This window comes from Styela clava, chromosome 5 (genome assembly GCF_964204865.1).
Source record: "Styela clava chromosome 5, kaStyClav1.hap1.2, whole genome shotgun sequence".
NCBI lineage: Eukaryota > Metazoa > Chordata > Ascidiacea > Stolidobranchia > Styelidae > Styela > Styela clava.
In genome coordinates, this window is record NC_135254.1 from 16,290,338 (window position 1) to 16,314,751 (window position 24,414).

Here is a 24,414-nt window from a genome sequence, read left to right on the forward strand (position 1 = left end):
TAGATAGATCAATGCAAAATGGCAAACCCTGTCTTTATCTCTTCAGGTTCAACTTCACACAGAGATCGAAGGACGATTATCAACTAAAATTCTTAGAATCGTTGATAAAGATGAACAAATTATCTACCCTAACAGACGTTGTGGACTGATTGGACAAATATTTGGAAAGGTGAGAACCGGTATTTTCGACCTAGTTACTTTAGTGATCCCCTTGTTGCTGAGTGTATCCTGCGCAGGCCCGCAAGAGGATTGCTGGACTCCTCGCCGTCATAAGGTGTCTCACCTTACCACTGGTTGATTACGGCTTCACCTAAGTCCATGAATCTGAAACAACAACAAAAAACAGGTTAACTCACCCCATACCCGGACATGGGCTGGTAACCGGATGAGGTTTGCCATAAGATTAAGTCGTCTTACTTTTAACTCCCCGGTATAAATATGAAACTCCTATTCTATCTTAAATAGCTAGGGTCCACCATCTTTAACTACGCCGACTTTTTCCGTCAAGCGATAAATTAAAATTTCCCATTCTGACGAGCCACCCACATCAACTCCGCGAGTTACTAATTAGGATGTAACTCGTTTCAACCGAAAGTAAATTTAACGCTACAGTTTAGGTTGTGATATTACGGACTTCCCTAATTCATTCAACTAGTAGCCATGTCAAAACGAGCTTGCCCTCAAATATAACGTTCACAATTTTATTCATTCTAAAAATTAGTAACAATGTAGTGCGTAAGTAATGATTTGTAACTTCTTTCCTACAAACAGTTGACTGCTAAACAAGAAGGAATTCACGAAGAACCAATATCTCACATTACAATGACTGATCGAAGCATAAATTACTTGAATGTCGAAGTTCAAAAACAGAAAGACAGGTCAGTACATTATTTTTGGATTAACAACAACATTTGTTTTCCGAAATCCATTTTATGTCCCTTTTCTCAAACCAGCAATTTAATATTCTCTCATTTTGATAATTTCTCTCACATTCAACTATCACTCGTTCTTTCATTTTTCATTCTCTCATATCATAGACTCAAAAAGGCCAAAAAATCACATTCTCTCACATTCAACCACCAATCATTCTCCCCTATCACAGACTCAAACAGGCCAGCAGCTTCACATATTTTCTCTCGCATTCAACCACCAATCGTTCTCCCATTTTTCATTCTCTTATATCACAGGCTGAAAGAGATGCAAATCACAATGAACAAGCAACATGACCTGTTACGATTGATTGTTCAAAAGATGGAAATTAGGTCCGAGGCAGATGAGCAAGACGAGGGTGCTCACCCCGACTTACAACGAAGAATGCAATCAGGGAGAGGAAGCAGAATCACAGCTGTCAGACCAAAAATAGCGGCTGCGACTGCTTTCAAGTCAATTTCAAAATAACCACGACTTTTACCTGACACCTGAGTGATGATCGAAACGTCGTGTGTAAAGAGAAAGGTTGTTTCTCTCATTTTTTTAAAAAATGATTTCGTCTCACCAGATGGTAATATTTTTGATCTTCTGACACCATTGTTGGGTACATGTCCCTAGGTCCCGAACAGCAGAGTTAAATTTCACTAGCGGTTTCATGAGTGCGAAGCATATCATTTGAATAATTCGAACTCAATAAGTGGTGATTCGAGCCTTCCCTGACAACCTAGCCTGCAGGATTCTAGCAAGAAAGGTTTAAATATATACGCAATACCTCATTGTGTAATATATACTGATTAAACTTTACTATATTACACTCATTTTTGAAATTTTCCACAAATTTCTGCTCTGTAAAATTCGCTTTCTTCTTAGCTATTACACTAGAACCGCCTCAAGTTTCGCGTCTACCGACATCTCTGGCTCGGTGATAAAGAGAATATATATGACCCATAGCACGTCAGTGGCCGTTTGTAAATATTATATTCGCGTTTAATTGAAGGCTCTGGACTTTAGTTTGAGCAACCGGTTCGGAAATTGTTATATATATCTCATGAATGACATCTTGCCACGAGTATATATATATACCAATATTGATAGCTTTCTTTAGATCTTAAAGCTTGTTATTTTCGTACTTGCATTGTGATTATTCACTTTTATATTTTTTGTGCGATGTTACTGTATTTTTTGATATTAACAATTATAAAAAATATTATTAAGTACCAATTCATTCTCTTATCTGTACGAACTAGACACACAATGTTGTTCGAGTCCCTCGGTCAAAGTTTATCAGGGATCTCGCTTTGGCCAAAAAGTATGGTCGCGCTTGACCAAGCAGAAAGTGATTTTGGTTTTCAATGAATGTACTTCGAGAGGGTCGCCATTTGCTAACAAGGATTTTCAGTTAGAATCTGTCGGAAATGAACCGTTAAAAAATTGCTGCATAAACAGAAGGCAAAGTTAAGATTTGGTTCTCCCCAAGTCGGTGTACCTGCAAAAAAAATTTGGTCACCAAAAGCGTCAGCGTCCGTGTCAATCAAAAAGCAATCACACACACTCCACCTTTTTCAAGTTTACTCAATAGAATCAAAGACAGTAAAACGCAATATAGAACGTATGGAAAATATTCAATGATCCTGGAAGCATTAGTAAAAAGGCTCCAAACATCCAGAACTTGTGAATAATCACACTCAGTTAGGCAGATGGTTATACTACATAATTTGGGTCCAACAGCTCACAGCTCAAAAAAGTCTTGCTTGGATATACAAGGCGTTAGATGAATATACTGGCGTTGGTGGGTTACTGGAACAAACGCTACATGGCCGTATTCTTATCACTTCAGTAATGGAATGCTTGTGTGGGGTGTTTTACTTAAATCAAATATCAAAGACACACAAGTAAACGACATTCATTCCCTTCCTCAGAAGCATGACAAACATCTGCCAAATACGATTAACGTTAAACAGAACTAAATACTTCCAAACAAATCAGCAGCCAACAGTAGTTTAGATCACAAAAATTATCTATATTTTCGGTCCCCGCCCCAACTACGCTTCATGCCACCACCTCCTCTACTCGAACCGCCACGGCCACGAAAACCACCGCCACGGCCGCGAAAACCACCACCACGTCCCTGTCCACCAAAGCTTCTTCTATTTTGGAATCCACCATCCCGGGACCAGCCACCTCTGCCGCGACCAAATCCGCCGCCACCTCCACCAGATCGCCTGCTATCTTGTTCAATAAGTTCGGGTAATGATTCCGCTTGTTCCATCGTTATCTTATCGGTGTTTCTCCAACTTTCTTTGATCAACGCTGTCAAATTGTTTGGAATGTCCAACACACAGCCCTGTTGAAGTAATACAATTGATTGATAAAATGAAAACGATATCGGCGATAACTTTGTTCAAAAAAGATGTCGATATTTTAGGCTTGTGTGTGCAACAATACAGGAATTAAGAGCGAAGGAAGCATGGTTCAGCCGATGTACACACGGATGCAAAATGTGTTCAAAAGTTCAGGTTGTGCGGCATCTTGGTGCGCATACTTCAGGAGGTCCGAAATTTCTTTATTTTGAGACATAGCAGAAAGTGTTTATAAAAAAATTTGATGGTATTTAAGTTGCCAATTTTAAAAACTTCTGCTACCTTCCATATTATGCCCATGATTTATACATTGATTAGATTGCATGGTTCAAAATTGATATATTAATATAGCAGGCATTTTTTGATAAATAATGCAGTAACACTAAATTCGTTGTTATATTCCACGCTTTCAGAACTACATAGCTAAACATCCTAGGATTCAATTGAAATATGTAGAAACACTCACCATTTTATCTTGGGTCAATCTCATTCCGAGCATTTTTTGTTTATTATCTTGACCAAAACATCTTTCAAGGGCATTCCAAAAGAACCCAGATCCTCTGGCTACAATAGAGGACTTGAGGTGCCATGTTGTAAAACCCTGAAAGTACAGAAAGGCACAAAATCACATATTGTGACCAGAATGTTATTGGAATATCTCATCGTCCCAGATGCACATCCTCTCACACATAATACAATATTTGTGTGTTTGTAGTAGAAGTAAAACACTACTATATTTCAGAGTGCCGACTTGCTTATATAGCCTTGAAAAAAGAGACAAAAATTGAAAGACCTCAAATATATTCATAATAAGTCTTCTGTGCAATCCATACCAGGACATTACTACATGCACATAGAGTCTTTTTGCGAGTATTTTTCATTACCAAATGATGAATTCAATTCCACATACCTCTTGAGCATTCAGTAACGATCTTGATGACAAATCTGTTGCACCAGACATGTGAGCTAAGGCTGCAGAGAGTGCTTCCAATGCACCTGAATGTATAAATATTGCTAATTTAAGTTTTTATTATTCATGTTCTCATTTTAGCGATGCTTGTAAATTCTTGATCAAAAGAAATGTAGCATTGTAGAAAAGATTTTACGAAAAAAGCTAATAGATTAGAATATTGGACGATTCGAATAAAATCAGGCTTCGCTATAACTCGAGCAACTTCTTCTCGATTCTTCTTTTTCATTTCATTTGTATTTACGGAATATGAACTAAACCATGATCTGTGGTTGCTTTCCGAGGACTCATACCATTCTGTTGGTTCCTGCCCTTCAATATGAAAGGCCTAGTTCTGCTTTTAACGAGTTTAAATCAGTTATTTTATGCGCCACGTTTAATAAAAAAAGCCAACAAATGAAGGCAAAAATTAATGCATTACAGTCAAATAATTCAACAAATCAAGGTCAGTATTCGTTAAATAAATGTAGTCATCGCAAATACTAACAAGTGGAAGACTTTGCATGTGGGCCCCCAGAGAACCATCTCATGCCCCCCTGGTGAGCCAACAGCCCAGTTTGAGAAACCCTAAACAATCGTAAGAGTAATTTTTGATGAATATACAAACCTCCTGTATACTTTTGTGCAACTTTTTCAGCTTGTTCTAAAAATTTGGAGCAAATTTCTTCAGGTACTGCGTCTAAGCACTTTAATGTGTCGTCATATGATGATTGAATTATATCCTAGGTAGAAAAGTAAGATGATATAATGATCAACAATCATATAAACAAATGTCATGTGTAATAGAATAAGATTTTCACATTTATCAAGAGTAGAGAAAAGTCGACAAGACAGCTAAATCATATCTAGCCTCGACCTCACCCTCAGCTATACAGCCCATGCAGTGTATTGGAATAGTTTACCGTACTTATTTCAGATGCATAGACTAAATAGGTGAGAATGGCATAACCGATGATTAGTTACACGAACCAATCATGAACTAATCCTAACATATCAATATACTCCCTCCCCCAAAGCTATATTTTTATTAAACATTATATCTTCCATTCTAAAACAAAATGATCTTACCTTTGGTTGTGGCGTACCAATTCTTTTAAATTTGATTCCGGCAGTTCTTTCTACTCTCCTGAGTAATTCTTCTTCATTTGGTTTATAGAAGCAAATACAGGTTCCCAATCTACCGGCTCTACCAGTTCTTCCTGACCGATGAATGTATGATTCTATATCCTGAAAAAGAAATACTTTTTCGATAGACACGAAAGCGGATCTGTGGATCGTTTCTATATTATGTTGTTGTTGTGACAAAATCGCTTTGAAATTTTCAGTGATAAAAGCTTGTTGCTGCCTCTGAAAGGCTATTACTTTTATTAATTTTCAAAAATATCTGTGTGCTGTGTCATTCGCCAAACATGAACAAATTCAGGATATATTCCAAATTCAAAAGTATTGCATCAGAATAAACACAATATAGCAAGCAGATTATTCAATTTCGGCCATTCCCAATTATGTCAAAGTTAAAAATATAAATATCAAAATACCTCTGTGCAGTCAAGTAAGACTAGAAATCGTTTTGTTTTTCTGCTCATTAAAGGTAGCATAAAACAAACATACTCCTTAATTAAAGATACTTTACAATTAAAAAGTTATTAACAAACCTTAGGTGGATTTATTTGAATGACCAGATCGACTTCAGGAATATCGAGTCCTCTTGCTGCAACATTTGTAGCAACTAAACATTTTACAGAACCATCGCGGAAAGCCTGAAATAGAATTCATTTTAAAAAGGACTGCAACAATCTTGTAGAAAAAATAAAAAAAAATAGAATCTACGAATATAGAATTCTGGACAACTTGAAATTTAAACAGCATTGTATGAAAAATAAGCGAAGATGCATAAAAACGTGAATGTATGCCTAAAATAAGATCTTTTCAGCTCATAAACCCATGCAACAAGACAGTATCTACCTTTAGTGTAATTTCCCTTTGTCTTTGTTCGATATCTCCATGTAATACTTGTGATTCAACTTTCACAGAATCGTTTAATGCAAGCTCATTGGCATCTCTCTTTGTTTCGGTAAAAACAATTGCCCGGCCGAATCTACCGCTATACACTTGAACTACATCACCTGAAAATGAACATTCCAATAAACCATGTTGGACTTAATTACGTAACGCAGGTTAAAATCTCTGATGCAAACAATATGCCCATCACCTCACTTTGGGTGTAATGACCTGTGTAGGCCAGGGCTTTTCGAACTTGCAGTCCCGCCCCTCTCGGTGGGTGGCGAAAGGGCTCGATGGGGGTCACGGTATGTTTTGGGACCATTATTCAAGTATTAAAAAATCTTTCAAACAGATGAGGAAAACAGGAACAACAGACTTCACGAAAACTGAACGTTACATGCTCGAGTGGGGTGAGAAAATTGTATTCAGATAAATACATGAGTATACCTTTCTCAGCCCGAACAAAAACAAACAGACCAATGCAACATGTGTGACGTAACACAAGACTATTGTTACTTCACAACTAGTTGTTTAGGATTTTATGTTTGAAAAACATGCTGACAAATTATAGTCTACCAGTACTACCAGTTAGTAGTGACTGGGTTTGAATAAAAGTACAGTGAAGCAGTGAATTATTCTATTAATGGCAGTTGACACATAGACAAGTTGAATTTTACTTTATTTTTATTTTAGTTCCAGAGGGTCACAAAAAAAGTTGGTTGTGCCAAGTGGGTCGGGATGGAAAAATTTAAAGAACACTGGTATAGGTAATGATAAAACTGATAAGATTCTGGTACTTCCCAAATAAAGTAGCTCTAATTTTACAAATTTCTAGCCATCTAGGCTTCCATCACTTAGGCTTAGATTTATCTTGAGTTTGTTTTCACATCAATAAACCCTAGTATGAAGACAGTAGGGTGAATTATCATTAGATGTGAAATTTCTTTACCAAAGATTCATTATTACGTGACAAACTAGGATCATCACATATACTCAACACTTTGGTGCTAGGAGCAGAAAAATTAAACCCATTGAGAACATGTCAAAATATTGAAAAATCATACCAATGCACTTGGCTCTCTGTGTGTAGTGACATCTGATGGCAAGATGTTGCACAGTAGTGGCAGTTTTCATCGAATCCTTTCCTATGAGATCAACATGCTTTGTTTCTTTTGTTCTCATGTATTTACCAGCAGTCTTTTTGACCCATGGCGGACAGGTCGCAGAGAATAGAAGTGTCTGCGGTGGCTTCTCCCGATCTGTGATGCATGGAAATATTATATTAAATGATGACGATCGATGTCCTAAACAAATCGGATAAAGGTTTAAAGAGCACTCCAGGTAAGACGGTGGTTCAGAGCCTGCAGCGTTAAGACTAAACCAGTGGTTCTCAAACTTTTTAAAAAAATTCCATGACGGCCCTCTGCAATTTTTCTAATAATTTCCCCCTGCTTTGTGCACTAAAACAAAACATTAAAAGATCACAACAAAAAATCAATGTGCCGTACGGGTACGGTATAGTGAAAAACATCTCTTCTCCACCCAACTTTACATAAGATTCGCAGGATCAGCTACACCTCTGTAGTTCGTTAACTTGTAATGGCTGCAATTGAAATCCCCCTGTGATATCACAGGCCCACAGCTCTGTGACATCCCAATAAATCAGAGTGTTTAAAACAGAAAATGGGAAATCAAATTGCGAATTAAGGCATTTAATTTTTGTTTTATAATAAGCCATATATTTTGTATCACCTATGAGCCATATAACAGATTTCTTTCGCGAAATTTTAACTTTCGCTTTCATATCAATAAACTCAAAATAAGAATACCATATTGAAAAATCGTACATTTTCCACATAAAATATTTCTACAAAAATTCCTATTTTGCAGGCAAATTATGCTTATGCTGCTCTGCTACAGAAAGGAGATCCATTATTTGAATAGCATAATACGACTACAACAACCTACCATCAGTGTAAGCATATTGCAATATTTCTTCTACACTTGGTGCAAAACCCATATCAAGCATTTGGTCAACTTCATCTAGAATTACATGATCAATTTCTTCCAGATGTAGATTGCCTTTACTGAAAGGATTTACAAAAATTAGGACAAATTTAACAAGTCCAATGGGTTAACAACATAGAATGAAAGATTACGGCCAAAAACTTCCACAAATTGCCAAAATTTCAATTGAGCTAAGACCGTGACCTATTTGAAATGAAAACAAACTATCTGAACGAGAAAAAAAGCAAGCCTCATATTATTATAATTGCATCATCAACATTTATTATGAATGTGAACAGCAATGTTTTAATCACAGGCTCTAATTAACATTACCTCAAACCTCAAAGCAAATACCAATTTGTTCTGTAAATTTGGAGCATTGGATTGGCGTTTCTAACATACACAATTTTCCATAACTTACAAAAGAACCCTAAATACTCTTATGCCAAATAATTTGTGTTGAGATATTACAAGAAGTTATGGTTGAAAAACATTTTGTTTATATACCTACTTCATTTCTTCAGTAAAAGCTGTTCTATATAACTTCTAAATTTTACAGCAATCAACTTACTTAACATGATCCAGTATTCTTCCAGGTGTACCAACGACAATATCTAGTCCGGCTCGCATCGCTTTTTCTGTTATAAGATGGAACATAGATAGAGTATGGTTACAAAAACACTAAGTTTATTATAGACGTTTAATAAATTGTTACAAACCATTTGCAGAACCTTAAAAAAATCAAAAGACATTAGAAGAAGCTCTGGAATTTGTATAAATCGGGCTGTGATTCACAACCAGATTTGAACAAATTTCAAAACTTCTGTTAATGTCTAATATGTTTTGCAAGGTTTCTGCAAATGGTTTCGTGATAGTTGTTTAATTGATAAAAACTAAGAGTGGTATAAAAACAAGCCTCATATTGTTATAATTGCTTCATCAACATTTACATATGAATGTGAACAGCAATGGTTTAAATCATAGGCTTCAGTAGTATTACAAAATTGACTTCATTTTATATCCATCTCCAACTCCGTGGGGGGAATGGGAGATAATATTGGCATTTCGGGTCAGGTCAATTTCAGTACAATTATACATAGGCACAGCCTATGTGCCGCCATAATAATGAATAAATAAATTTTCAACATTTTCCTTTTAAATGCAATTTTACACTATTTGGAGTGAGACAAAAATTCATACGCCTTTCTCAACACCAGTGTTCACTATTAGCGCACTTTTTTGCGAAAATTGCGAAGCACTTTCGCAACTTTTTTTAGGGACTGCGAAATAGCACTTTTTTCCGATTTTGAAGAGAAATAGCACTTTTTTCCGATTTTGAATGGAATAAAAATTCAAAGTTAACAAATATTTTCGAGTATTAAGTTGACAAATAAGTAACATACTAGTACTTTTGTAACTCAATTCTGCATATCATAACGATATTTACCGGAATTCTAACCTATGAGATGCAGACATAGGAGATAAAGCTTTTGCATTAACGGCAAAATTCTTGTTTATAATATGATTATTATATAAGCACACCGCTTCTCCCGCAAAAACGCTCCGCGTCTTTGAAACCAGATGTTGGAATATTCACACAGTGCGTTTCTTTGAACAGAGTGGTCATGTGACTATCAATGATATCGTTGAATTCAAAATGACTATAAAAGTGTTAGTAAAGTGTTATAGTCACTTTGGATGTATTGTGACCAAAGTGCACGATTTTTAAATCAGACGAAACTTTTAGCAGCATGTCACAGATTTGCAAAATCACCAAATTCACAAAATACCATTAAGTGCCATTTTATTGTAATCGCAATGTTGAGAGCATGTGGCATTTTGCGATATTTACACAACTATTTCTCATTTATATGCGAGTATGGGTGGGCAAAATTCAATATTTTATTGAATTGAATATTTTTAACGAGTACCGAATAACAATTATTTTTGGAACGTCGTGGAAACATTAAAAATCGGCAACGAAGCCTTTTTACTGATTAATTCCGTTGTAATGGCTAATTGTTCTTGTCACCGATCGTTTTGGCGGCGATATCCAAGTTTTGTCAATCTATATTCCTGCCCTCTCTTTTTTACAAATATGAATTCTTGCGGGTCGGCGGACATCAAAGTTTTATATTTCGGGTTTACCCGTTTGTTCACATCGGCAACAGCTGTTGAAGACATTGAGTACTCAAATTAACATTTGCGTTGGCATTAATATTACCTATCGAGATTTGTAAATTTTATGCGAATGGTAATATTATTGTCGATACCGTGATGCTGATATTTATTAGGACGATAATTAACTTTCTCATGTTTTTCTATGGTGATAAACTCCACAAATCTGAAATTGTGCCATTCCTGAATGTTGATTTAAAATAGTGATTGAATTATTCGGCAATAAAGGCATTTCTGCGTGGTCATAAGACGAGATGACGTTAATGAACAGCACTTCTTCTACAGGATATTTTACGTAAGCGACTTAATGCTAAAAAGATTGGACTCGAGTGCTTTTTTTTCGAGTGCTCGAGTGCCTAATAGATGTCAGGCGCTAATTGTAACTAATTCCCTCAAGTTTCGACATGTTTTCAACAAAACAATACCCCGGCGATAATTATAGCTAAAATGTTACCGAGCAATTCACAATTTTATTTATGGAATTTGAAAATTCACCAGTTTCTTGAGATAGTGATAATGTCACGCCCTAATTATTAGTGCAAAAAATACTCCCCTTCTTCCGCGGCGGTTTGACGGGTTCTTTGTTCCAATCTTCAGAAATTTCTGACAGGGGGGATATAGAATACTGAATCCGGAGGGTTGAATTCCTGTCGACTTACTGGTGATTTTCCGTTTTGGAATGCGTGGAACATTCTCTATTTTAAATTAAATGACGTTTCGCGGGCTAGAGTTCTTCCCGAAAATGATGTGTACCAGACGTTAGTTAGACGATAGATAACATTAGATAAATATATTTCATGACGCCCCGTTTTCGAAAATACAAAATTATATCGCAAAAAATGCGTTTTGATACATTTGGAATGAAACATTATTTACGGTTAATTCAGATCATATTTTACTCTTCATGACACCCGGTATCCGAAAATACAGTTGTATTGCGAAAAATGTGTTTTGTTACATTTAAAATAAAACATTTTTGCGAATAATTTAGATCATATTTTACTTTTCAGGACACCCGTTTTCGAAAATACAAAGTTATATCGCAAAATGAGTTTTGTTACATTTAAAATAAAACATTTTTGCGATCAATTTAGATCAAATTTTACCTTTCATGGCAATCCGTTTCCGAAAATACAAAGTTATATCACAAAAAAAATGCGTTTTGTTACATTTATTTTGCATTCCCGATAAAATACATATTTTCCCTAATTAAAGTCGTCGATGATTCTGTTCCTGTCGGTCAAGCTTGACATACGTTTGGACGAGTGTGGGGCGGTTTTTGGTTGACGATAAATTAAAAAGTTGCCACACGTTATTTGTATAACGATAATAACTGAAAAATTAGATTTTAGAATGGAAGTGAATTTGTCTCAAGATGGTATTTTACGATTCTTGCCCACAGAAAATAAACACGCTGACAGGCTTGGTTATAATTGATATTCGTTTAATTTATTATACACTATTAATAAACGCGCCACACCAAGTGCGGCCATATAAATTGCAGTCGCATCGGTATGGACTGTATGTTTTTGGCGCTCTCACATTAATTATAATTTTCAACAAAACAATACCCCGACGGTCATTGAAGCTGAATTCGTTACCGAGTAATTCACAATTTTATTTACGGAATTTGCAATTTCAAGATCTCACTTGACGATTTTGATGATGTCAGGCCCTAATTATTATTGCTTAAATGCCTCAAAATACAACAAATATAATCATTCCCGACGATAACAGGCGCAACAATTCGTAAACGAGCCGTTATAACGAAATTTGCGATTGATTTTACCTCTCTCTTGTTTACAATTTTAACATCCCGCCGGCCATGTATGGTCGAATAAAATGTTCACATATTCGAAACATGACTTGGCCAAGGATGGAAGAGATCACTATGGTGGCCCATCGTTGTCACGTGTAAAATTTAAAAAAAAAATGAAAAAATAAAATGAAAAAGCAAAAATAAAAAAATAGTTGTGAAAAAACATAAAAATAATTGAAAAAAAAGAAATAAAAAAAAAATTGAAATTAAAAAAAAAATTGAAAAATAAAACAAAAACAAAAAAATTAAAATTAAAAAAAAAAAATTAAAAAAAAAAAAAAATTGAAAAAAAAAAATTGGATAAAAAGAAAATAAAAAGGTTGACAACGATGGTCCGCCTCATGGCCCATCGTTGTCACGCGTTTTTATTTTTGGAAAATTTGATGCTGCTTGGACCAACGTTGTCAGGCTTAATCCTACACGCACAAATGTGTTTCCTGGATTTCTAACTCACTACTGATTTTCATGAGCAATATATTTATAATAATGATAAGAGAATATAGAATTGGATACGAAAATTTGTTTTTACGTGTAGAAGGTAATTTAATTGGAAAATGCTGCTTAACTGCTCAGACACTCGTGCGATGCCGGTACGGTACCGTCTGACCGTACCGGTACCCATGCAATCACTCGTGAAAGAATAGGAGATAGGGATAGTCTCGTAGAATATAGTCTACTGAAACACTCTCTGCGCCTGCCCCATACCGTACAGCCGTAACTTACCGATCCAGACAAATGATAAATCGCCCGTGCTCAACCATTTATTTCAATCCATACCTCGACTCACTATATTCTACTAGGATCGAGGCATGTTAGGTATGTATGAGGTATGTTAGTCGTTGGATCGAGGTATGGATTGAAATAAATGGTTGAGCACGGGCGATTTATCATTTGTCTGGATCGGTACGTTACGGCTGTACGGTATGGGGCAGGCGCAGAGAGTGTTTCAGTAGTCTATATTCTACGAGACTATCCGTATCTCCCATTCTTTCATGAGTGATTGTATGGTTAACGGTACGGTCAGACGCAAAGCGACTATAACCGACTACCGGTATTTGGTAAGACGGTACGGTACCGGCATCGCGAGTGTCCAGACAACTGAGTAGTTAAGCAGCATTCTCCAATTAAATTACCTTATACACGTAAAAACAAATTTTCCGAATTTGCGTATTCAATTCTTTATTCTCTTATCATTATTATAAATATATTACTTCTTGTTGAACTTGTAGCATGGAGAATTTATAGAACATTTTCATATTGAATATTGCTCAAGAAAATCAGTAGTGAGTTTGAAACCCAGGGAACACATTTGTGCGCGTAGGATTATGCCTGACAACGTTGGTCCCAAGCAGAAGCAAATTTTCTAAAAATAAAAACGCGTGACAACGATGGGCCACGAGGCGGACCATCGTTGTCAACCTTTTTATTTTCTTTTTATTCAATTTTTTTTTTTTAATTTTTTTTTTTTTTGATTTTTTTTTTTGTTTTTTTTTTGTTTTTATTTATTTATTTTTTTTTAATTTTAATTTTTTTTTTCATTTTTTTTTTATTATTTTTATGTTTTTTCACAAAAAAATTTTTATTTTCGGTTTTTTATTTTATTTTTTATTTTTATTTTCAATTTTACGCGTGACAACGATGGGCCACCATAGATCACCAAAGAGCTAATAGAAAGTACATACGCGAGGGTATGATATTATTATCGAAAAATTTTTTGAGCGTATCACAGGACGGAAATATTTTGCACCCGGCTGTTTGTTAGCAGAACAACGATACGCTAAAGTTAATTGATCGAATACAGGGAAGTATTTATTTATCATCTCACTTACGAACATCGAAGTTTGGGCGGAATTGTACGATCATGTTGTCTTTCTTAAATAATAACTTTTTCAATAAATGTTCATTTTACTTTTGCGTCTTTATAATGTCGGGTCTCATTAATTTTAAATTCGAAATTGTCCGAAATACTCCAACAGGTGTATAAGTACAATAATAATGGTACTTACCAAAGCACTTACCAGGGAAGTTTAATACACACGATGTGTTAATGGCGTCCTAACTCCCGTTTTTTTAATTGATTGATTTACATTCTGCTTAAAAAACAACGTCGTTTTGCAGTCATCTAACGTAACTCTCGCGACCAAATCTTTTTTTTGTTTTGTATGGCATCGTCTTGGCGACGAATTTATTGCCGACTGAATTTTAATTGTGTTGCAGGATAAGTTATTTTCTGTTTGTTGGTTTCTAAACTTTACAAACGTGGGTAGCAATTACTATTAATGTGAGATTTGTGCATATGAACGATTGAATATCGCGACTAGATGTCTGATATCTGAGAATGCGTATATCAGCGTTCATGTGGTCGAATAAAAATTATTTATCAAATGGATTGGTATTTCGAGACACTCTCAAATTTATTTGGGATCCACTATCATATCATTCGTTTATTTTTTATATTCATGTTTTTTTCAAGAATCACCCTCGTTATATTTCGTGTACCTTCGCAAAAGAAAACTCTTTTGGTGTCATCGTTCCTATTAGTGTAATTGAAATATATGGAAACCTCGCAAGTGGCGTTGTGATGCGAATATTTGATACTAGGTCAGCAGCATTACAAAGAGTGCTATTTATGAATGCTGAAAGTACATGGCATTACTAAACATTTTGCCAATATATGATGTTTTCTGCCCGATTTAAACTAACTCGCACGCAAACCAAGGCATGTCGACATCTAAAAATTACTTGTCTTTGGGTAAGCTCTGAAATAGTATAATATGAATGTAAATGAGAAATTAGGTCACACTAGCCCACGAAACGGGAGGATTTTCAAAGTGATCTTGTGTTATATTTCGGAGAAAAAAGTTTGAAAGAAAAGTAGGTCAACCTATCTCCTAAAACAGGGGAGTATCCTGCCTAATATTTCGGAGGGAACGTAGGTTAACCTATCTTTTAAAACAGCGGGTGGCGACTTTCGAAGTGGTTCAAAATCACAAATTAATAATTATCAGATTAGGTTTAGGGATAAATCGAAAAGTCGAATTTCCAGCGCACCTAACCCTAATTAGTTGATTGCTATTTATATTTTGAGGGGGGATTATTTTGCACCGGATTTGTACAAACGATCCACCCTGTAACTAATATGGTTTCCAGCCTACGTGTATCAATCGTTGTCTGTTAGATGGAAGGAGTAACAAATGTGAAAGCCTTTGCTGTTCACGCGAGTAAGCAACTGACACCGTGATACATTGCATGAAAATTTTGTTCGTGGCAGGTGTTAGCAGATGTCCTTTTGTTGCCGATGAATTCGCTTGTTTTAATTAAACATGAATTCGCTTAAAGGGAACTCAGTAAACGGAAAGGCTTCTCTTTAATTCATAATATTAACCGGAGGAGCGCTTTTTCGAGTATCTATGCCGTTTTAAATGGGTTATATGGAAGGCTAGAGCACCTAACTTGTTAAAATCGGCAAAAGCACTTTCGCACTTTTTTTTTCGACTGCGAAGCACTTTCGCACTCATAATTCGCTTAGAGTTAACACTGCTCAACACCATTGTGCTCTATTCTTGAATGATTTACTGAAAACCGGACGTTTCCTGACTTGCTATCGATAATCCTTTCGCCAAATGAGATAGATAAAAATGCGTGCTTATATGACTATGTACATTTGTTGAGCGATTATTTACAATGTTGTTAGATATCAGTGTTTCTATTATCTGGCTTTGTTTGGACAAAAGGCACAAGTGAGGGTCGTATCAAATCATTATAAAAAAAAATTTGCCCCCCCTCCCCCTCAAAATTTTGGGCTTGCTATGCTATTGCAATTATACGCCATCGTAACCCAAGAAACAAAAAAGAAAGAAACACTGACTTTTCTGGGTTAGAATAGGTCCCATCCCAACAATTCCATCTCATAGTGAGTAAGTGAGATATGATGCAACACCATTTTTAAAGGTTTCATCAACATTCAGTAATAAACCAAAATTGTTTTAATACCTTGAGGATAATACGGTGTTCCACCATAGATGCATAGACATTTTAATTTCGTTGTTATCGCATCAAAATCCTTGAATACTTGTAAAGCTAATTCTCTTGTTGGAGCCATGACTAGAATCTGTAAAATAGAAGTTCGCAATTGCAGATAAAAAGATATTTCAGAAACCATTCATCTTGATAAGACAAGGTAAAAAATATTTGGTTACTCACAATCACAAGCTTCGGCATAATTTAAATATTAACAAAATTTATTCCCAGTTATGGGAATTATTCATTATTATTATCATTTAAAACCCATTAATTGATAGTTACCTTTGGAGGTCTTCCTGAGTTTCTTCGGACACCAATTCGTTGTAATTTTTCAACCAATGGTAGAGCAAAAGACATCTGGAAAAACAGATAATTACCTTTAGCACCTAGTTACTATGTCTTGTGCAGACATCTGAATTAACACAACAAAGTTCATAATAAGTTAGATCACATTTTAAAATTGGAACAAATACAAAAAAAAAAAGAGAAATGAATTGCAACTCACCGTTTTACCAGTTCCAGTTCCTGAAAAAAAAAATGACAGATTGAGAAACAATGTTATATTGAAAAAATGAAGTTTAGATTTCCTTCATCTGAATTCTGTTGCTTGGAGGAAATACAGAAATATTACTTTGTATTCGATGTAGCTTTACTGATATTGTTCAGTTACTTAGTATTAATGTATTATAATAAAATATTCAAAATACTCAATGCCAGTGAGTAGAATAAGAGGATACATATCGCTAGCCGATGTTATCATTTAATAATTGGGCAAAAAAATTGAAAAAAAAGGGTTTGTAGAAAGTTTGCATACATAGCGAGGAAGGACTGAAGAGATCCAAATTAGAAGAAGGGTGAACTATACCGAATTGACCGACTGACAATGGCTTGGACCAAACATATAAGATGATGATCTGGCCCTTATACAAATCACACAACAATTCAACCGGTATTGAAATATTTTAAAGTACATACTTGCTTGGGCCACTACATCAAATCCATCGAATACATAATCGAAAGTTTGGATTTGTATTGGGAAAAGATATAAAATTTTCTTTTCTTTCAACAGTTCAATTGTATCATCAGATATTCTGAATTTAGCGAAGTCCCCTTCAATTTCCGCCTGACTTTTTTCATCTTCGTCTGAAGCTGGTGGAGTTTCAATATAATCCTGATAAACAAGATAAACAGTTCAAATATATCCAATTATACACAGGCCCGGAGATGGAGCCGTTGTGTTTTATTTGAACTAGAAAAAAGTTAACTTTTCCATGATTACAATTTTCTATTACTTCATGATAAATTTATTATATTCAAACGCTTAATAAGATTCAATTTTAAAATTAGAAGCATTGATATTATCGTTTTGAGTCCTTCCGCAATAGCGAACAAACCACAAGCATTTAATATTCTAGGACAGTGGTTTCTAAGCTTTTATGGCTTGTACCCTCCTTCCAGAGGTTTTCAGCACCCTTGGCGCCCTTGTTTATCATTCCAGTGATATTTAGAGTGTTATTATGATTAGTAGATGTCAAATCCCATTATGTTCAAACAATACATGCTCCAAAAAAAGAAAACGCCCTGTGAAATAACCTTATCAAGCAATGAACTAGGAAGAACGGGAAGTTTTTTTCGGAAAGGAAAAGTATAATCATTTTTACGCTTAACATTATGGCCCCTCTCCAACCACTCTTGTTTCCCCCATCGGCACCATGGGTTGCCGGCTGAGAACTGCTGTTCTAGAAAGTCAAATTGCAATAGAGTTCAATTCGAATATTTCAAATTGAATCACATTCAACGAATTCATGAGCATTGCCAGGGCTGGTTGTCATGTTTGTTTATCTTCATTATCAGTTTTATGCTTGTGTGTAGTAATTACTACAACTGAAACACTTATCAAGAGATATTGTCACAATTCAGGATTGTACTTTAAATGTTAGATTTCACATCTTGTTTCAATTACAAAACTGGTTTGTGAAAATTTTACTAAAAACAAAAGTACCTGAACAACACCATCATTAGTCAACGATATTTCAGCAATTTTCTTTCTCTTCTTGACTGGTTCAGAATTTCCCTCTTTTATGGTTTCCTAAAAAAGCCAAGCACACAAAATATAAATTTCAATTTTTCGAAAGATGTTTCACCCTGCCATCTATAATTAAGGTGGTTTAGTCAGTTTCCAATAAATTAATTTCAAAGTCAAAAACAGAAAAGTTGAATTTCAGCTTTTCAAAAGATGTCACTCTTGACACCTATAATTAAGGTGGTTTAGTCAGTTCAGGAACAACTTATTTTAAATGCTATAAAATCTAAATTCATTATTTTTAAACAACTCCCAATGCGACTGAATATCTAAGTCATAACTCAAATCACCATATTAACCTGGTGATCTGAAAGGTATAAGGAGCGAAATTCTGTCGACTTTTATACTCTCCAGCAATGGCATAGCAATGCAGTGAAGGACAAACACACCTCATAGCATGCAGTAAAATGTGAACGAGCACATGAGTCTTACCAATTACTCAGGGTAACAAACAAAAACGCACCTACAATTCAACAATATTAAGTACTGGTATAAAACATTTTACTTTTGCCTTTTTCATTTTCTTTTTTCCTTCATTCTCGATATTTTGTGAAATCTCAGGTGACTTTTTAGTTTTCAATTTTTTTTCTTTTTTCACAGTTTTGAGGCTATCAGAGGTTCCATTTTCCATCTAAAATTAAAATAACTTGATAATGAAGTCCTAAAAATATGGTATAAAAAATAACCATGCATGGTGGTTTAGCCATTCTGCAATCCCAGGGAATTTGCGGTCATTATCTACAAAAATAATTAGTGGTGAGAATATACAGATGCTAACCCTGGTATTTCTCACTTATAGACTTAGTCTAGCCTAATAGGGTGGTGTAGCCAGTCTGCGGACGATTTCATTCAAATCGCTATAAAATAAAAACCAACATTTCTAACCCGTTGATTTTTTCACCGTATGTTTTATTCCACACGCTACCACTCGAATTAATTTTTTACGATCAGGGGTTAAAGCTATACAAACCACCAAAATACAACACTCAAAAAGACGTGTTTGCGACCGAACGACCAGTGTGCGGACACGAATTTCGAGCCTTGAACATCGTTTCGGCTGCGTCGAGAATTGAACTTTTAATTGCATTTCTGACTGCGATATATTTTAAAAACACGGTTAAATCGCAAACCCAAATGTTTTTGAATATACGTGCCGCGATTTAGCCTCTAATAGTGATGTCAAAACGATAAAACCCATACCCTCAACCGTCTTTGAAACAATAAAATTTTACCAAATGACTTTGTTGCTTTTGGCACAAACAGCGATTTTTATCTGATATTTTCAACAAAATTGCCATTGTGTTGCCACACAAAATTGCCACTTTTCATCAAAAATAATATGTGATATTTTCAAGTTTCTGCCTTATATGTTAGAAACATTACCATTTTGCGTAATTCGTACATCACTGGCAATTTATTAAAGACTATGTTTTGATTTAAACTATGATCGCATTTTTGTGTACTGGTAGATAAAGATGTTGCTTAGAGAATATAAGACACACAATCAATTCCAACAAGAATTTTTTATTACTCGAATAGTCGCAGTAACATATTCTAAATGGCAGAAATACATTTGCAGCAAAACCAACGAAGTCCCCCTACTGCTGATGCGCTTAAATGTAGATTCAACTCCGTGCAGTGCAGATGGAACCACTTATCGCACGCAATCCGGCGTGGTTCATCAGGCCCGCCATTGAACTGCACCTTACATACATTGCAATCTTCCTTCTTTTATTCTCTTTGTTTCATAGACGAATTTCGTCTCCTTTTCAAAGGTTTGACTTTTTCTAATCTCTTTCCTAATCTTCAAATTTTGCTTATCTCTTTTCCGTCTGCCCTCTTCCTTTTTTGTCCAGTGGCTGCAGAATATGTGTAGTGTGGGCAGGCAAACAGTAAAGAATGATATTATTTTCTCGGGCCAACGCGCTTGTGTAAAAATCTTTGTAGGACGTGTGACCATCAAGAAGAAGTACGACGGCCCCTCTTGTTGACTTGTTAGGTGAATTGGGTATGAGTATTTTCTCCATCCAGTCATAGTATGAATCTTTAGTCATCCAGCCTTTATCGGTTACATGACATCTGCTGCTCTCTGGAAAATCCAGTGCATGAAACGAATTCATGCGCTTGCCGGGGAAAAGTATGCAAGGCGGAAGGATGTTACCGCTGGCGCTAATACAAATCAGCACTGTGATTTGAGTTTTATTGCTGCTGGTAATGTTATAGCACATTTTCATCCCTCTGCCAGCCACGACTTTTTTACCGGCTTTCGTTTGAAAAGAAAATCCGGTTTCGTCGCAGTTGTATACTGCTTCCACTCGTGATGTTGTTTTCCTCTAACATTGCCGTATACTTTTCCATCCAACTACTCACCTTTTTTTTCCGAACAAGCCATGGCTCGCACCACTTCCAATTTTTTCGTTGCCATCATTTTCAGGTCCGGGTTCCGCGACAAGAAACCGCACCACCAGGAGTCACTTGGGAGATTATTCGTAAAATACCGCACGTGCTTTCCCGACAAATCCAGCATGTTTTTTACCATTTGAAACACCTGAAAAAAGGGAATTATTTGAAAAAATGCTATCACTCAGATTTGGTGTAGATTAGGATATGTCTCACGTCTCTCTTGCCAATTCCGAGTCCACGCTTAACCTGGTCCTTCAAAAATGTTTTCAGCGACTCTTCCTCTTCGGATGATAAAGCAGTGGGGGGGCCACGTTTAGGCATCACATCCGATGACCTTTTTCCTTGAAAATGTAAGATATGACGTCATTACTAATACTATGATAAATAAGAATAATTTGAAAAAATTAAATATACATACCTGATATACGATCCGTCAAAGTAGATTTGGGGATTCCATAATGCTCTGCTGCTTCGCGATGAGACATTTTTTTTTCAGTAATGGCTTTTAAAGCGTCCTCCAAATTTTCTTTCGTGTACTTTATTTTACGTTTTATAATGTTTCCAGGCATTTTTTTAAATTTAATCTATCTGTACTGGAGAAAAACTAACGTAGTTCGTGAAATTTCAATTTTTTTTATTTCGGCCGACAGCATGTACATTTCCGTGACCCTTGACCCCAGAAAAATTCTCCTTAATTTTGGAAGCACAACTAAAAACTGACATATAGCACGCATAACTACGAAATCGAGGCAATGTTTACAACCATGCTTGTATATCTGCCTGGCCGACTGCACTAATTCAGTCATACTCACCTCGCGTCAATTTATCAATAAATGTTTCTTAGGCCAGGAATATTCTTGCAATTATTAAAATTCAACGCGTTACTTCTACAAATTCTAATAAGTTAAAGGACGAACTGTCAACTCAACCTTTTAGAACAAAACTAGTCAAATTACGAACAAAGCACCGCATGGCAGCAGTCAAACACACAATAACATGATGGTCGCAAATATATTATTGACTTATTGGAAATGCGCAACCCCCTATTCCCCCTAGTTTTGATGTAGAAACGCGAAACTTTAAAGATGGTTGAAAGAAACACCACTCCACTCACCTGCCAATTTTCATCTTTTTATCTAATACTGTAATAAATTTCTATCAATTTTCAAGCTATTCTAAAGGTAACAATGGGTAGTTGGCAACATGGAAAAATTGTACGTTTTTTTTCTTCAGTCGGGTATTCGGTCGTAACTTCTTTGTTTGTGGCCGTATTTTAGTGTAAATTCACACAGCTACGAGGAATAAGTGGACGATACCGTAGCACGTGAGAAATATTGTCTCGGTTGGTTAATTTTTTAGGCATTAATTGAATCGATGAAGTCGATGGCCGCAAATAGGTCGTGGCCGCAAAGTGGCTGAACCACCCTACACTTTGATTAACTTTGCTACTGCCCATCCATGCTGCCATAGGTTAACATGACAGAAAGCCCAGGGTCCATAAGGCAGTAAGGCAAACAACCTATTTGTGATCACACCACACGTGCTGCTGCGGTACATCATAACCCTACCAAATGACGTCATACACAAGAAACGCATGAAAGAATTCAAGGCTCAAAATAAGAATACAGGAATACGATTGATTATATATATTAATAGGATATAATACAACTTTGAAATTATTATTTTCTTCAAAAACCACAAAATTGAAGACGAAAAAATATCTGACGTGTGAAAAATCTAGAATCGTTTTTATCGTGATCGCAAACTGACTGACTAAACCACCTACCTGCCCACTGACCTAACGTCAGAACGTATGACGACACAATAAGATTGTACTAAATTAATTTAAAAATACTTGTCATTATAGTAAATGTTATTTCAAGAAGACTATATTTTAATTTTTGATCTTGGGACTGTAGAATTCAGAATTACTGACAGCCCAATTGACAAATTAGGTATTAAAAGTCACCTTCTGCAGTTAAAATTACCTGTTTTTTTACTTTTTTAATCTTTTTGACTTTTATTTCGGTCGGCATCATATCCATATCTGTTTCAGTTAAAGTTACCATCATGAAGTATCCTGTACGAACTTCAGTTGAACCCAAATATTAGAAAAGCACTAGCAGTTAATTAAACGACCGAGCAGACTACTGGACTACGCTAAATCCTGAAGTAGCTTCGATATTGACACGTGCACTCGTTCGGTGCTTGCGATATTGCGTAACATTTTCAGTTACGTCGACTTTTTCTTGAACTCATTATCTCTGTATTACGACAATCATCAGTTTGTCAATATTTTTATTATAAAATTTGTAACTCTCAATTTATTTTAATGTATTTAAACTGTTACTATTTTGTTAAATTATATATTTCTCTGACGCAATAATTCTGTCAACGCATGAGTGCGTCTCTCAAAATGACAACTTGACGTTGTCAAGGCAATCCTACGCCATTCTCATGTCCGTCGCCGCTGTTGCGGCGTCTGTGTTGAAGTGTTGGGGTAGGATAAGGTTTGCGTATTTATCCCGGGAGAGAGGATTGCCGATAAGACGGCTCAATAATATGGCTAGAAACGGTTAGTTCGAAACGATCTAACGTTACGGATAAATTGTTACTATTGTAACAAATTTGTCACATTGTAAATTATGGATTATGCACCAAATCCATTTTTGGCTGTAAACTCTAATCTTCATTTGTCGGAGAAACACAAGTAATTTTCCACTTGCATAAAAAATGATCAAATATCCCTGAGACAATGAAATCATTGATATTTCCCACGTAAACTGAGTCATTTCATTAATTTTACAATACGCTTGACCTTAATTACTAACCTTGCTCACCCCAATTTCTCCTATCGAAAACGAAACGAACTAGTCCCCAATTGGTCCAAAAAAGACTTTCTCTCTGGAAAAGTAAGAAATAAAAAAAGAGAATTTATCCACTAAACGGAGAAATCCCAATCGGCTTTAAATAGGCTAAATCAAGCCAAAATAGATAGAAGAGATGAGGACAATTCTCTTTAAGGTATAATTCAATACTTTAAGCTTTATGTCGTGTCTCATACTTCTCTACACTCCGATTGTTGTATTGATCGTATGTTCATTTTAACGGCGCAATAAAATCTTGAAGATGGTGAAAAGGTTGTTTAACTGTTATATCAAATTAACAGGTATTCCCAAGTGAACGGCGCAAAACTTCTGACTAATATATTGTTTTATATTGGAGTCTGGATTCTAGAAGTCTAATATATGGCTGAAGTAGTAAATTAGTCAACAACAACTAATGAATTAGTCCACAGATAGAAATAGATTCAAACAAGATAACAGCAGCAGAAGTTATTACAAAATTTGTTACACTATCTAGTCATTAAAACTGAAAGTAAGTTAATTCAGGGTTCAAGTACTTGTTGAACGAAATTTGTAAACATTTTTGCAACATTTCGACGGCAGAATGGTATGTTTGATATAGATTCATTTCAATCTTTTGTTTCTTGAATTATCTATAAGAAATATGCCAAACAAAATGCTTTTTCACAAAGACATGATAACACTCGGGATATAACTAAATTTGGTATACAAAATGTTTTTCTAAAACCCTAAATATCCCCCCCCCTCAAACTCTGATCAGCTGATTTAAT

The 24,414-nt window shown here is 35.5% G+C and overlaps 2 protein-coding genes across 6 annotated transcripts in view; one reads left to right on the forward strand and one right to left on the reverse strand.

Annotated features, from left to right (window-relative positions):
* LOC120345020 (transient receptor potential cation channel subfamily A member 1-like) overlaps positions 1 to 2,662 on the forward strand; it is a 32,316-nt gene extending 29,654 nt beyond the window's left edge. For all 3 annotated transcript variants that reach the window (XM_039414385.2, XM_039414389.2, XM_039414386.2), the window contains 3 exons: positions 47 to 169; positions 772 to 878; positions 1,188 to 2,662. In XM_039414385.2, the coding sequence (XP_039270319.2) occupies positions 47 to 169; positions 772 to 878; positions 1,188 to 1,398 (441 nt within the window). In that variant the 3' untranslated portion in view covers positions 1,399 to 2,662. The remainder of the gene's footprint in view (positions 1 to 46; positions 170 to 771; positions 879 to 1,187) is intronic.
* Positions 2,485 to 22,948, reverse strand: LOC120344683 (nucleolar RNA helicase 2-like). Of its 3 annotated transcripts, XM_078112407.1 has the most exons (19): positions 21,196 to 21,890; positions 20,991 to 21,118; positions 20,747 to 20,922; positions 18,880 to 19,006; positions 18,294 to 18,380; positions 17,267 to 17,462; positions 16,797 to 16,816; positions 16,574 to 16,648; positions 16,262 to 16,379; positions 8,843 to 8,909; positions 8,233 to 8,351; positions 7,329 to 7,523; positions 6,226 to 6,386; positions 5,916 to 6,020; positions 5,329 to 5,487; positions 4,868 to 4,982; positions 4,201 to 4,286; positions 3,757 to 3,891; positions 2,485 to 3,274 (listed from the first exon to the last, which is right to left on the reverse strand). In XM_078112407.1, the coding sequence occupies exons 1-19, from the start codon at positions 21,344 to 21,346 to the stop codon at positions 2,945 to 2,947; spliced, it is 2,550 nt and encodes an 849-aa protein (XP_077968533.1). In that variant the 5' UTR covers positions 21,347 to 21,890; the 3' UTR covers positions 2,485 to 2,944. The 3 variants fall into 3 exon arrangements, with proteins under 3 accessions (XP_077968533.1, XP_039269919.2, XP_039269918.2); XM_039413985.2 differs by lacking the exons at positions 20,747 to 20,922; positions 20,991 to 21,118; positions 21,196 to 21,890 and adding an exon at positions 22,766 to 22,948 and having other exon boundaries at positions 18,880 to 19,005; XM_039413984.2 differs by lacking the exons at positions 20,991 to 21,118; positions 21,196 to 21,890 and having other exon boundaries at positions 18,880 to 19,005; positions 20,745 to 20,875.
* Positions 22,949 to 24,414: the final 1,466 nt, after the last annotated feature.

Excerpts from the sequence above, each read along its gene's own strand:
- LOC120344683 (XM_078112407.1), bottom strand. The coding sequence starts at position 21,346 with ATGCCTGGAAACATTATAAAACGTAAAATAAAGTACACGAAAGAAAAT. Across the intron at positions 20,923-20,990 it reads TCGGAATTGGCAAGAGAGAC|GTGTTTCAAATGGTAAAAAA; the intron begins GTGAGACATATC and ends CCCTTTTTTCAG. Across the intron at positions 8,910-16,261 it reads AACACCGTATTATCCTCAAG|AAAAAGCGATGCGAGCCGGA; the intron begins GTATTAAAACAA and ends ATCTTATAACAG.